General features: G+C 39.5%; 1 protein-coding gene across 2 annotated transcripts; it reads left to right on the forward strand.

Annotated features, from left to right (window-relative positions):
* Positions 1-463: 463 nt before the first annotated feature.
* On the forward strand, positions 464-6023 carry LOC129543254 (olfactory receptor 2B2). 2 transcript variants are annotated; one of them, XM_088831477.1, is made up of 2 exons: positions 464-478; positions 5082-6023. In XM_088831477.1, the coding sequence occupies exons 1-2, from the start codon at positions 464-466 to the stop codon at positions 6021-6023; spliced, it is 957 nt and encodes a 318-aa protein (XP_088687603.1). The 2 variants fall into 2 exon arrangements, with proteins under 2 accessions (XP_088687603.1, XP_055262288.2); XM_055406313.2 differs by lacking the exon at positions 464-478.
* The last annotated feature ends 9914 nt before the right edge of the window (positions 6024-15937 follow it).

Consider the following 15937-nt stretch of genomic DNA (forward strand, 5'->3'; position numbering starts at 1 on the left):
TTCTTATCTTCCAGTTAACTCTGAATGGAGACATCATGACTTGCTACATTTTGAGTATAACTAAAATAAGCTGAATGAATTTCATCAAATCAGTTATACAACTAAATAGCATATGAAGATGATGACAGTTTATCTGTGCACTTTAAATTACCCCTATTTCAAACTCAAGTCTTCGTGAACATAAAATTGATCTATCGCCAATGTTTAAGATGGAGGTAAGTAGAATATATTTCAAAAATTACTAAATAAAATGACACTAAATTTGAGTATTCTAAACATGCATTTTGTGGACTGTTTATATTTCAGATCTCAGCAAAGACCAACAACTTATCTGTTAGGAAAAATCTGATTTTATCCAGCTTCAGCTTCTAAAAACTTTATAATATATTATGTGTAAGTATATATTTTGTATGTGATATAGTTTATGTTTTATATCATTATGTATTTAAAGTATAAATTACATATGTACATACAAATTATATATTGTGTACAAAGATGTTCAAACATTTTTTATATAAATATATTTTGAATATATCTGTAAAATCTATGGGAAATAAGAACTTTAGAGCAGGTCAGCTTTAGGTTCTAATCTTTAGTCTGTTATTTACTAGCTCCAGGACCTAAGGAAAGTAATTTCTCTAAAAATATAAATTCAGTTTCTGCCTGCAAATTTAATCTTTAATAAAATGGAAAAAAATTTTGACAAACTTCCTCGTATTGATGAGCCAATTTACAATGTATTAGCCGTGTGAAAAATTACTCCTATCATTCATCCTTTTGGGCTTCTCTGGTGGCTCAGACAGTAAAGAATCCACCTACAATGTGGGAGACCTGGGTTCGGGCCCTGGGTTGGGAAGATCCCCTGGAGGAGGGCATGGCAACCCACTCCAGTACACTTGCCTGGAGAATCCCCATGGACAAAGAAGCCTGGTGGGCCACAGTCCATTGGGTGGCAAAGAGTTGGACAGGACTGAAGAAACTGGGCAAAGTGCTTCGAGTTCTTACATCACTATCATACTTTGACTAACATAAGCACGTTCATCTTTTTACTCCTGCAAGAATGTGGTATCTATGTGGTATTTGGAAACCTACCTCACAGGGATATGAAATAATTTGAGAAAATGTAATAGTAAACAGTTTTTGTGCTAAAAGGAAAACATCATGCCCATAGTCTTACTGAAGGTAAAACTGATATCCAGAGCTATTTAATAACTTGCTCAGTTATACAATGATTTACTGGCTATTTGGGGACTAAAATTCTTGTTACTTCTATTGTTTCAAGGCTCTTTCCATAGTGTAGCTTAAAATGATGCTTCCAAGATTCTGTTGAACTTTATCTTTTTGAATGTTCAAAGTCAGATGTGGGATAAGAGAATGCAGTAGACAGATGATAGATATAAGAATAATACATCACATAAAATTTATAAATATCTCATCAGCAGCTTTCTAAACTTCTCTCCTTCTATCAACTTCCAGTAACTGCTGTATTAACCCAGTTATACTCACTATCTAATCTCCTTGATATCTCTCATAATTCAAATGTTTTCTTCTGCTGCCCTCTTGAATGCTACTCAAAATGAGATGAACATTATCTTGAGATTCTGGCAATGTACATTTACTCAAAAGCAGAGGAATCTTCTCAGTAACCTTTCAGGAATAGCCACAATTGCAAGCAATTGAAGCAGATGTCCACAGGTAGTACTCAGGAGCCTGTCTGATATAATTTCAGAGAAGCAGACAAGGACTTCATAGGTTTTTGTTCTTTTGTTTTGTTAATAAACACTTCAGTCCTAACACTGGGGATATGAATCAGAATTCAAATTACTTAAAACTTCTAAAATGCAAAAATGATATCACACCTAGTTAGTCTAAAGATATACTTTCAAGAATGGATAAATATTTGAAGTTACAGTGTGCTTGAAAGATGGGTGAATATACAAAAAAAAAAAAAAGAGTAAAGCAGAATACAAGAATTCAATGCTCTGAAATCTCCTGTTTTCTCTCCTCACTATTTTCTGGCTCCATCATCTTTATATCTTATTCTGCTCCAGTGCTTTCTGCTGGAGTGATAAATATTTCCCCCCTTACTGTGCCCTCATTACAGAACATGAGAGGATATTACATATGACAAGATATGTGAGCTAATATATCATATTGATGCAGAAGTAGTTTATCATGTTTGTATGTAGCGAAATATCAGAGGGAGAGGGGTCAGTTGATTAAATAACTGATTCCCTCTTCTGTAATCCGTAGAGAGGACTTTCTTGACTGAGTTCCAGGAAGTAACATCCTATCTAGGATCAGTCAGGAAAGGCCATTGTCCATGTGAGAGGAGAAAATACATGCAATGTCCTCCATGATGAGATACCTCCTGAGCAATAATATAAGAATTGTGTCACTCTTCAGTATTACATTTAAAGAGATACTACACCTTATCCAAACAGGAATACTGAGAATGAAAGTGGGTCTGTTACCAAACTGCAGGCACAGTAGGAGTAAACTCAGCAGTCCTGGGTAAACTGGGAAGTGTCATTCACCCCAGTTACATGGACGAGAGGGGATCTGTTCAACACTTGTGCAACTCAAGGAAATTATGGATTGTGTGAAATCTCTCTACTGATGCCATTTATCCTGTTTAACCTGATTCCTCCATTCCTTGGCAACCTTCTTTTTTTTGCCAATAAAATACAAAATGGCCCCCCCCACAATCCATCTCTTAGAAAAAAATCCTTGCAGATTCAGACATAATTTTTAAAAAACATGAAGAGTTTAAAAAATTAATTTTCTTCCAAAGATCTGCACCCTAATGGGGATCAAAGTATTAAACTAAAACAATGCTGGTCTGAGAGTTAAATACAGCGAGTAAATTTCTGTGTGTGTGTGTGTGTGTGTGTGTGTGTGTGTGTGCGCGCGCGTGCACACACACAAGCTCAGTCCCTCAGTTGTGTCCGAAGTTTTGTGGCCCCATGGACTGTAGCCCACCAGACTCTTCTGCCCATGGAATTTTAAGTGAGGATTTTTTTTTTAATGTTAAAAGAGTAATATCTGCTTTTTAAAAATTAGAACAAAAAACAGGCAAATTTATAAATAATTCTTTTTACTCTCCACCATCCCCATTTCTTAGCAGTGACACTTTCTTCTGTATTCTTCAAGGTGATTTTTATTTTATGTATTAATATCTTTATGTATGTATGTATAAAATACTATTTTTAAAATTAATAGAATCATGCTATACAAATGTTCAGTAACTACTTTTTTTCATTTAGAGATACATTTGAACATCATTTTATGTCTGTATCTATGACTATGTTTCTCAAAGTTTCTGTCAAATGAGAGCAAGGCAATTTTTAGGGGGCTACTAGTCCCAGAATAAGTAGAACAAAATTAACATACAGATTGCTAACATTCAAATGAACCTGAAATCATGAAAAATTTATATTCTGATATTTATAAAATAATAAAATAATTTAGAGTGTCCTGTTAAGATTTCTTCAGGATGAATACACATTTAGCAGGTGGAGCTGACATAGCAGCAGTTTTAGGAAATTCAGGGCGCTGAATAGCTTTTGCTTAAAGCATCTCAGGAGGGCTTCCTGTGTGGCTCAGAGGTAAAGAATCTGCCTGCAATGCAGGAGACACAGGAGATGTGGGTTTGATCCCTGGGTTGGTAAGATCTCCTGGAGGAGGGCATGGCAACCCACTCCGGTATTGTTGCCTGGAAAATTCCATGGACAGAGGAGCCTGGCAGGTTACAGCCCATGGGATCGCGAAGAGTCAGGCATGACTGAAGTGACTGGGCAAAGTGTCTCAGAGTTCCCACATCCCTATCATACTGGGACTAACATAACCGTGTTTCTATGTGCCAGGCACTATGCCAGCCAGTTTTCACTGAAAAATCACATTTATACTTCACAGCAGGTGGTTACTAGGATCCTTACTTTGAGGGTTGATAGTCTGGGGGCTAAGGAGAAAAAGGGAAGGTGAGTTTTCAACTGGCAGAGCCATCTTTCATTGGTAATCTTAGAAAATTTATAATTTTATAAACTATAAGTAATTCCTCTCTCAATAACCTCAAAGACCTTGAAACACTCTATTTTCATCCACACTGCTCTGTTTTCTAAGGGCCAGGGTCTAGACTAAGCAATGTGTGTATGTGTTTCGTATCAAGACAACGTAAAAAAGCAGGATTATCTTCACAAGTGAGAACTTGAAGATCAGAGGATAAGAAACATTCCCAGTGTAATGTAACTAATTAGGCAAGGTAGCCTATGAGCCTAAGTCCAGTTCCATATCATTAAATAATCTTATATGAATTCTGAACTTCTAAAATAAAAGATATATATGTCCTCAGTTGTATCCATTATTAGATACTTTCTATGTGTTCTTTTGTTTTGGAAGGGGTGAGATTTACACAATTTTAATTATTTTTAATTTACACAATTTTTACATAGGGAGTCTCATTGGCATTGGGAGAAAATAGATGGCACTAGGGTTAAAGAGTTCACCTGCCAAAGGAGATGCAGGAGATGTGAGTTCGATCCCTGGGTTGGGAAGATCCCCTGGAGAAGGGCATGGCAACCCACTCTAGTATTCCTGCCTGGACAATCCTAAGGACAGAGGAGCCTGGCGGGCTACAATCCATAGGGTCGCAAAGAGTTGGACACGACTGAAGTGACTTCGCACACTCTCACAGAATGATTTCAAATGGCAGGGACTGTGTCTATATCTATCTAATAGAAGGTACCCAGGGTAGAAAGAAGTGAGAAGAATGAATTTACAGAATAACAAAAGATCAAATTTTGATATTTTATATAAAATAAGTTCTATGAATATGGAAACTGATGTTACTTTACAATTTTTGAAATTTATTTTGCTAATACACTTAAATAAAAATAGAAACACTTGAAATACTTGGAAAGATAAATATGTATATTTTTGTCAATATATTTTCACATTATTAATAGCATCAGTCTGTAAGTTTATACAAACTTAGCAAAATGCTTGTAACTAACTGATAGTAAATAAATGTGCTTGTTACCTTACTTTTATATTCCAGAGAACCAAGAGCTGAACCATTGAACATGAATAAGATCAATGAGAGTGTCCCCCAAGAGTTCATCCTCTTAGGTTTCTCAGATCGACCATGGCTGGAGCTTCCACTCTTTGTGGTGTTCCTGATTTCCTATATCTTGACCATCCTGGGCAATCTAGCAATAATTATTGTGTCCCGTCTGGATCCCAAGCTCCATACCCCCATGTATTTTTTTCTTACCAATCTCTCACTCTTGGACCTTTGCTACACCACAAGTATAGTTCCACAAATGCTGGTAAACATATGCAGCATCAGGAAGGTGATTAGTTATGGTGGCTGTGTGGCACAACTTTTCATTTTCCTGGCTTTGGGTTCCACTGAATGTCTCCTCCTGGCTGTCATGTCCTTTGATAGGTTTGTAGCCATTTGTCGGCCTCTCCACTACTCCATCATCATGCACCAAAGGCTCTGCCTCCAGCTGGCAGCTGCATCCTGGGTTAGTGGCTTCAGCAACTCAGTATTGCAGTCCACCTTGACCCTGCAGATGCCACTCTGTGGCCACAAGGAAGTGGATCACTTCTTCTGTGAAGTCCCTGCTCTGCTTAGGTTGTCATGTGTGGACACAACAGCAAATGAAGCTGAACTATTCTTTATCAGTGTGCTATTCCTTCTAATACCTGTGACACTCATTCTGATATCATATGCTTTTATTGTCCAAGCAGTGTTGAGAATACAATCAGTTGAAGGTCGGCGAAAGGCATTTGGAACGTGTGGCTCCCATTTGATAGTGGTGTCACTTTTTTATGGCACTGCTATCTATATGTACCTGCAACCACCATCCCCTGCCTCCAAGGACCGGGGAAAGATGGTATCCATTTTCTATGGAATCATCACACCCATGTTGAACCCCCTTATATACACACTTAGGAACAAAGATGTAAAGGGAGCATTTAAGAGGCTGATTGCAAGGATTTTCTTAATCAAGAAATAAGAATATCCAAATGATAGGCCTTGTTAAAACTTGAAGTTTACTTATTTTAATAATTTAATAAATTATTTAATTTAATAATACTTAATTAAATTTAATTAAATCTGTCCAAGTTGCTTTAGTATGACTCTTAGAACTGTTATAATGACCTTCTTCAAATAAAATGTCACTGACAAAAAAGTACATTTATTTCCTACTGTCTACCTATAGTCATTGCACAAGTCCTGAGAACGGGTGCATTATGATCCTCTAAAATTGTGTAAGCTTAAAATATTTAAAATCTCAGGCTTTATAGCACTGGTTTGTATACTTGGCAAAGATCTTAAATTTCTGTGAGTCTAGAATAAAAGCTTAGGAGACATAACATTTTTATACACATTCAAATATGCTTACACATCACAAATATTTTCTTAATTACAGGAGATACAACAGAAGTCCATAAAGTCATACAAAGCTCCCCCTCCCATAGATATAAAGTTAATGATAATAGCTTAAATTTTAACACTATTCCCACATCAACACAATATTTGGGTTTCACAATGATTTTTCTTCCACAGTTTTACTTGGATCTCCTCTCATGTCTATACTTTCCATGTATCCTAAATTGAAGTATCTTATCCTATTTCATCTACCAAATAAATTTGTAGCTACATTTTAGGCCTGAATCACACACTCTTTATTGGAATTTTTTTTCATGATTCCCTTACCATCTATGTTATCTTTCTCCTTTTAAGCCCTAAAGCAATTAGAATCTAAATCATAAAACTAGCACAGTATATAACAATATTCATTGCTTGTTTAATGCACTTCTTTTGTTCAAGAAGAAAATCTTATTATGTTAGCTCCCTTAGGTGGCATAGATTATAATTCATACTTCTTCCACATGGCCTTCAGAGCTCATCAAAGTGCTGAGAAAAATATTTGCACACTGTGAGTCGGTTTTTGGCTGATTTTATGAATGGCCGGCGTGCAGCAGTCCATGGGGTCACAGTTGGACACGACTGAGTGACTGAACTGAGCTGATGAATAGCTGCACTGTAGTCATTTTAACTGATTCTTTTTCTAATTACTTCTTCTACTAAATACAAAATCAGAAAGTTCAATAACTAAGAAATACAATTAGCATGTTTCCTTTTAATACCTGTATTCAAAATGTACCAACAAGGTACATTTCTGCCTCAGTGTAATTTTCTGACACAACATGGTGGATCTTTAAACTTCAACCTGCATCAAGACCACCTGGAGCCCTTTCAAAATCCAAGATCCCTGGGAGTCAACCCACCTACACTCCCAGAGTTTCTAAAGTAGGAGGTCTGGAGGGAGGGGTTGGGAATTGCGTTTCTAATTAATTTTCAGGTTGTGCAGATCAGGGACCGCACTTTAAGGACTGCTGAGCTAATGGTTAAAATGAATAAAGATGTCTTGCCAGTACTGGGGCTCGGGGTGGGCCACCTCCTACAATATCACAATGGTATTATTTTGAGTTGAAGTTGCTTGAGAAGCAGCAGATACAAGAAGGAAACTCTGACCCTCCTCTGTCCCCCGGAAAACAGAACAAATCCCTCATGTGAAAGGTACACTCCCCACATTTGGAGGTAGGAGAACATCCTAATCACCACAGATAGGGAATTCGGGCTAAGAAGTCAGTATAAATCAACTATTTTTAATTAAACATGCAAATCACTGACTTCAGTTCTAGGATTCACATTTAGAGAGATACAAACATTGTAAATCCAAAATGTTTCTGCAGAATAATAACTAGAGAACTGAGGAATCAGAACATCATGCCTCTTGAAGAACTACTGAAGGCCTAGGTTTATTTAACATGGAGTGAAAATGCTTTGTCAATGTTTGATGCAATAGTTCTCTTCACGTATTTAAAGGGCAGTCATGTATTGTTTGTTCTGTGAAGGATAGGATTCATATTAATGGGTAAAAATAAAGTTGGTATTATACTAAAAGGGATTCATAATAAAATTTGAATTATACCATGATGAAATAGTTAAATATTTCTGGCAATGTGGGAAAATAGAAATCTATATAAAATAGACTCAATTAGTCTACCTATGCTTTTCCTCTTTAAAATCTGCTTTAGAAATTTTATGTAGCTAAATCACATGTCTTAACCATTTCTGTGAATGACCAAAGAACAAAAGTAAACACAGAGAAAATGATAGATATAACCAAGCCTTTAGAAAAATGTCATGTAGAAATTGATTATTTTGGCATCTAAGGGAAGAGTTAGGTGGAAGCTACTGTGATTCAATGAATGGGAGTCAACACTGGTAAAAAAAAAAAAGTAGAGAAGTTTCAATGAATAAATATCTCTGTGGAGACAGGATTTTCAATTCTGGAGGGAAGTTGGACTACATGGCTGGTAAGATCATTCCTGATCCAGGAAGTCTGTGTCTATGTCAGTAACAATTAGGGAGAATTTGGTTAGATATAAAAAATAACTTCCTGAAGATAAAATTTGCAATATAACAGAATATATAAATAATGAATACAGTGAAATTTATTCTCTCATAGTTCTAGAGGTTGAGTGTCTGATGTTGAGGTGTCAGTAAGGTCATGTGCCCTCTGGAAGCTGTGGTGGGGGAGTGGGTAATTGGCAGGATCTATTCCTTGTCTTTTTTGGTTTCTAAGGGCTGCTGGCATGTCTTGTGTCCTTGACTTGTGGTCTCATCACTCTCAGCTCTGTCTTTGTTTTCATATCTCCTCCTCTCTGTCTGCCTCAGTCTAATCTCCCTTTGCCTTTCTCTTATAAGGAAACACGTGATGACAGGTAGAACCCACCCAGGTAATCTAGCATAAATTTCTCAATATCCTTGAGTAGTCACATCTTTTGCTACTGAAGGTAATATCCGAAGTTCTGAAAATTATGAGGTGGACATATCTTTTCAGTTCAGTTGCTCTTTGCGACCCCATGGACTGCAGCACGCCAGACCTCCCTGTCCATCACCAACTCCCGGAATCCACTCAAACTCATGTCCTTTGAGTCGGTGATGCCATCCAACCATCTCATTCTCTGTCATCCCCTTCTCCTCCCACCTTCAATCTTTCCCAGCATTAGGGTCTTTTCCAATGAGTCAGTTCTTTGCATCAGGTGGCCAAAGTATTGGAGTTTCAGCTTCAGCATCAGTCCTTCCAATGAATATTCAGGACTGATCTGCTTTAGGATGGACTGGTTGGATCTTCTTGCAGTCCAAGGGACTCTCAAGAGTCTTCTTCAACACCACAGTTCAAAAGCATCGATTCTTTGTCACCCAGCTTTCTTTATACTCCAACTCTCACATCCATACATGACTACGGGAAAAACCATAGCTTTGACTACATGGACCTTTGTCAGCAAAGTAATATCTCTGCTTTTTAATAAGCTGTCTCAGTTGGTCGTAAGTTTTCTTCCAAGGAGCAAGAGTCTTAGTCTTTTAATTCCATGGCTTCAGTCACCATCTGCAGTGATTTTGGAGACCCAAAAGATAAAGTCTGTCACTGTTTCCATTGTTTCCCCATCTATTTGTCATGAAGTGATGGAACCAAATGCCATGATCTTAGTTTTCTGAATGTGGAGCTTTAAGCCATCTTTTTTACTCTCCTCTTTCACGTTCATCAAGAGGTTCTTTAGTTCTTCTTCACTTTCTGCCATAACGGTGGTGTCATCTGCATATCTGAGGTTATTGATATTTCTCCCAGCAATCTTGATTCCATCTTGTGCTTCATCCAGCCCGGTGTTTCTCGTGATGTACCCTGCATATAAGTTAAATAAGCAGGGTGACAATATACAGCCTTGACATACTTCTTTCTGATTTGGAACCAGTCTGTTGTTCTGTGTTCGGTTCTAACTGTTGCTTCTTGACCTGCATATAGATTTCTCAGGAGGCAGGTCAAGTGGTCTCGTACTCCCATATCTTGAAGAATTTTCCACAGTTTGTTGTCATCCACATAGTCAAAGGGCTTTGGCATAGTCAATAAAGCAGAAGTAGATGGTTTTCTGGAACTCTCTTGCTTTTTTGGTGATTCAACATATGTTGGCAACTTGATCTCTGGTTCCTCTATGTTTTCTAAATCCAGCTTTAACATCTGGAAGTTCATGGTTCATGTACTGTTGAAGCCTGGCTTGGAGAATTTTCAGCATTACTTTACTAGCATGTGAGATGAGTGCAATTGTGCAGTAGTTTGAGCATTCTTTTCGCATTGTCTTTCTTTGGGATTGAAATGAAAACTGACCATTTCCAGTCCTGTGACCACTGCTGAGTTTTCCAGATTTGCTAGCATATTGAGTGCAGCAGTTTCACAGCATCATCTTTTAGGATTTGAAATAGTTCAACTGGAATTTCATCACCTTCACTAGCTTTGTCCATAGTGATGCTTCCTAAGGCCCACTTGACTTCACATTTCAGGAGATCTGCCTCTAGGTGAGTGATCACACTATCATGATTATCTGAGTCATGAAGATCTTTTTTGTATAGTTCTTCTGTGTATTCTTGCCACCTCTTCTTAATATCTTCTGCTTCTGTTAGGTCCATACTGCTTCTGTCCTTTATTGTGCCCATCTTTGCATGAAAATTTCCCCTGGTATCTCTAGTTTTCTGGAAGAAATCTCTAGTCTTTCCAATTCTATTGTTTTTCTCTATTTCTTTGCACTGATCACTGAGGAAGTCTTTCTTATCTCTCCTTGCTATTCTTTGGAACTCTGCATTCAAATGGGTTTAACTTTCCTTTTCTTCTTTGCCTTTCACTTCTCTTCTTTTCATAGCTGTTTATAAGGCCTCCTCAGACAAGCATTTTGCTTTTTTGCATCTCTTTTTTTAGAGATGGTCTTGATCACTCCTTCTGTCCAATGTCACAAACCTCCATCCATAGTTCTTCAGGCACTCTATCAGATCTAATCCCTTGAATCTATTTGTCACTTCCACTCTATAGTCATAAGGGATTTGATTTAGGTCATATCTGAATGGTCTAGTGGTTTTCTCTACTTTCTTCAATTTAAGTCTGAATTTGGCAATAAGGAGTTCATGATCTGAGACACAGTCAGCTCCCAGTCTTGTTTTTGCTGACTGTATAGAGCTTCTCCATCTTTGGCTGCAAAGAATATAATCAATCTGATTTTGGTATTGACCATCTGGTGATGTACATGTGTAGAGTCTTCTCTTGTGTTGTTGGAAGAGGGTGTTTGCTATGACCAGTGCATTCTCTTGGCAAAACTCTGTTAGCCTTTGCCCTGTTTAATTTTGTACTCCAAGGCCAAATTTGCTTCCCTCTTTTGACTTCCCACTTTTTCCAGTCCCCTATAATGAAGAGGACATCCTTTTTTCGGTGTTAGTTCTAGAAGGTCTTGTAGGTCTTAATAGAACTGTTCAACTTCAGCTTCCTCAGCATTACTGGTCGGGGCATAGACTGTGATATTACTGTGATATTGAATGGTTTGCCTTGGAAATGAACAGAGATCATTCTGTTGTTTTTGAGATTGCATCCAAGTACTGCATTTCATGGGAAATAGATGGAAAAACAGTGGAAACAGTGTCAGACTTTATTTTTTTGGGCTCCAAAATCACTGAAGATGCTGATTGCAGCCACGAAATTAAAAGACTCTTACTCTTTGGAAGGAAAGTTATGACCAACCTTGATAGTATATTAAAAAGCAGAGACATTACTTTGCCAACAAAGGTCCGTCTAGTCAAGGCTATGGTTTTTCCTGTGGTCATGTATGGATGTGAGAGTTGGACTGTGAAGAAAGATGATCGCTGAAGAATTGATGCTTTTGAACTGTGGTGTTGGAGAAGACTCTTGAGAGTCCCTTGGACTGCAAGGAGATCCAATCTGTCCATTCTAAAGGAGATCAATCCTGGGTGTTCTTTGGAAGGACTGATGCTAAAGCTGAAACTGCAATACTTCGGCCACTTCATGCAACGAGTTGACTCACTGGAAAAGACTCTGATGGTAGGAAAGGTTGGGGGCGGGACGAGAAGGGGACGACAGAGAATGAGATGGCTGGATGGCATCACCGACTCTGTGGACATGAGTTTGAGTGAACTCCGGGAGTTGGTGATGGACAGGGAGGCCTGGCGTGCTGTGATTCATGGGGTCGCGGAGAGTCGGACACGACTGAGCGACTGAACTGAACTGAACTGAACTGCATTTTAAATGAGGTTTCCTTCATTTTGACAGTATTCAAAGCAGAGTAACATGCTAATGTTACAAAAGGGGCAATCTGGAGACACAGACTGTGTTGGTAATATTTCCATAATTGAAATGCTCTGTTAAGATAGTCAAAGCTATGGTTTTTCCAGTAGTCATGTACAGATGTGAGAATTGGACCATAAAGAAGGCTTATCACTGAAGAATGGATGTTTTTGAACTGTGGTTTGAGTCCCTTGGGCAACAAGGAGATCAAACCAGTCAATCGTAAAAGAAATCAACTCTGAATATTCTTTGGGAGGACTGATGCTGAAGCTGAAGCTCCAATACTTTGGCTACTTAATGCAAAGAGCCAACTCTTTGGAAAACAATTTGATACTGGGAAAGATTGAGGGCAGAGAAAGGAGTAACAGAAGATGAGATGGCTGGATGTCATCACTGACTCAATGGACAAGTTTGGGCAAACTGGGAGATAGGGAAGGACAAGGAAACCTGGCAAGCTGCAGTCTCAGAGTTGGACATGGCTCAGAGTCTGAACATCAGCAACAACTGTTAAGAACAGAGGATATATTTTGTATGAAAAATCTATCCAAAGATATTCTTTTGTTTGTATTTGATTTTGTCCAGGAGAGAACCCTAAAATGGATATAGTGTGTGCTTTGTCGCTCAGTTGTGTCTGACTCTTCGCGACCCCATAGACTGTAGCCCGGTAGGCTGCTGTGTCCATGGGATTATCCTGGCAGGAATACTGGAGTGGATCTCAACAGTACTCTAATCTTATTGTTTATTTTAAGATTTGATAATCCCTGTTTTATTAAGATGAACATACTGTATTTCAATGTCACGAACCTCCGTCCAGAGTTCATCAGGCACTCTATCTATCAGATCTAGTCCCTTAAATCTATTCCTCACTTTCATTGTATAATCATAAGGGATTTGATTTAGGTCATATCTGAATGGTCTAGTGGTTTGCCCTACTTTCTTCAATTTAAGTCTGAATTTGGCAATAAGGAGTTCATGATCTGAGCCACAGTCAGCTCCTGGTCTTGTTTTCGCTAACTGTATACAGCTTCTCCATCTTTGGCTGCAAAGAATATAATCAATCTGATTTCGGTGTTGACCATCTGGTGATGTCCATGTGTAGAGTCTTCTCTTGTGTTGTTGGAAGAGGGTGTTTGCTATGACCAGTGCGTTCTCTTGGCAAAACTCTATTAGCCTTTGCCCTGCTTCATTCCGTGCTCCAAGGCCAAATTTGCCTATTACTCCAGGTGTTTCTTGACTTCCTACTTTTGCATTCCAGTCCCCTATAATGAAAAGGACATCTTTTTTGGGTGTTCGTTCTAAAAGGTCTTGTAGGTCTTCATAGTATATTTCTACTTCATTGACTATGCCAAAGCCTTTGACTGTGTGGATCACAGTAAACTGTGGAAAATTCTGAAAGAGATGGGAATACCAGACCACCTGACCTGCCTCTTGAGAAACCTGTATGCAGGTCAGGAAGCAACAGTCAGAACTGTACATGGAACAACCGACTGGTTCCAAATAGGAAAAGGAGTGCGTCAAGGCTGTATATTGTCACCTTGCTTATTTAACTTCTATGCAGAGTACATCATGAGGAACGCTGGGCTGGAAGAAGCACAAGCTGGAATCAAGATTGCTGGGAGATATATCAATAATCTCAGATATGCAGATGACACTACCTTTATGGCAGAAAGTGAAGAGGAACTCAATAGCCTCTTGATGAAAGTGAAAGAGGAGAGTGAAAAGGTTGGCTTGAAGTGCAACATTCAGAAAACAAAGATCATGGCGTCTGGTCCCATCACTTCATGGGAAATAGATGGAAAAACAGTGGAAACAGTGTCAGATTTTATTTTTGGGGGCTCCAAAATCACTGAAGATGCTGATTGCAGCCATGAAATTAAAAGACGTTTACTCCTTGGAAGGAAAGTTATGACCAACCTTGATAGTATATTAAAAAGCAGAGACATTACTTTGCCAACAAAGGTCCGTCTAGTCAAGGCAATGGTTTTTCCCGTGGTCATGTATGGATGTGAGAGTTGGACTGTGAAGAAAGATGATCGCCGAAGAATTGATGCTTTTGAACTGTGGTGCTGGAGAAGACTCTTGAGAGTCCCTTGGACTGCAAGGAGATCCAACCAGTCCATTCTAACGGAGATCAATCCTGGGTGTTCACTGGAAGGACTGATGCTAAAGCTGAAACTGCAATACTTTGGCCACCTCATGCGACGAGTTGACTCACTGGAAAAGACTCTGATGGTAGGAAAGGTTGGGGGCGGGAGGAGAAGGGGACGACAGAGAATGAGATGACTGGATGGCATCACCGACTCTGTGGACATGAGTTTGAGTGAACTCCAGGAGTTGGTGATGGATAGGGAGGCCTGGCGTGCTGTGATTCATGGGGTCGCGGAGAGTCGGACACGACTGAGCGACTGAACTGAGGTCTTCATAGAACTGTTCAACTTCGGCTTCTTCAGCATTACTGGTAGAGGCATAGGTCTGGATTACTGTAATATTGAATGGTTTGCCTTGGAAACGAACAGAAATCATTCTGTCGTTTTTAAGACTGCATCCAAGTACTGAATTTCGGACTCTTTTGTTGACCATGATGGCTACTCCATTTCTTCTAAGGGATTCCTGCCCACAGTAGTAGATATAATGGTCATCTGAGTTAAATTCACCCATTCCAGTCCATTTTGGTTCACTGATTCCTAGAATGTCTACGTTCACTCTTGCCATCTCCTGTTTGACCACTTCCAGTTTGCCTTGATTCATGGACCTAACATTCCAGGTTCCTATGCAATATTGCTCTTTACAGCACCGGACCTTGCTTCTATCATCGGTCACATCCACAACTGGGTATTGGTTTTGCTCCATCCCTTCATTCCTTCTAGAGTTACTTCTCCACTGATCTCCAGTAGCATACTGGGCACCTACCGACCTGGGGAATTCCTCATTCAGTATCCTATCATTTTGCCTTTTGATACTGTTCATGGGGTTCTCAAGGCAAGTATACTGAAGTGGTTTGCTATTCCCTTCTCCAGTGGACCACATTTGGCTGTGGTCCATTTGATCAGATCAACTAGTTTCCTGTGATTATGATTTCAGTGTGTCTGCCCTCTGATGCCCCCTCGCAATACCTACTGTCTTATTTGGGTTTCTCTTACCTTAGTCGTGGAAAATCTCTTCACAGCCTCTCCAGCAAAGTGCAGCCGCTGTACCTTACCTTGGACGAGGGGTATCTCCTCAAGGCCGCCCCTCCTGACCTTGAACGTGGAGTAGCTCCTCTCGGCCCTCCTGCGCCTGCGCAGCCACCGCCTGTTGGACGTGGGGCAGCTCCTCTCGGCAGCTGGCCCTGGCCTCAGGCGTGGGGTAGCTCCTCTCCGTGCGCCTCTTTGCGTGGTCAGTTGCGCCGGGGCCGGCGTCTCTCCGTCTGCGCCGCCGGGGCCGGCGTCTCTCGCGTCTGCGCCGCTGGGGCCGGCGTCTCAGGGACCAAGACCATCCCCATGGAAAATAAATGCAAAAAAGAAAAATGGCTGTCTGAGGAGGCCTTACAAATAGCTGTGAAGAGAAGCGAAAAGCAAAGGAGAAAAGGTAAGATATAAGCATCTGAATGCAGAGTTCCAAAGAATAGCAAGGAGAGATAAGAAAGCCTTCCTCAGTGATCAATGCAAAGAAATAGAGGAAAATAACAGAATAGGAAAAACAAGAGATCTCTTCAAGAAAATTAGAGATTCCAAGGGAACATTTCATGCAAAGAT

This window comes from Moschus berezovskii, chromosome 23 (genome assembly GCF_049115385.1).
Source record: "Moschus berezovskii isolate FMDL1 chromosome 23, NW_MosBer_1.0, whole genome shotgun sequence".
In the NCBI taxonomy this organism is placed as follows: Eukaryota; Metazoa; Chordata; class Mammalia; order Artiodactyla; family Moschidae; genus Moschus; species Moschus berezovskii.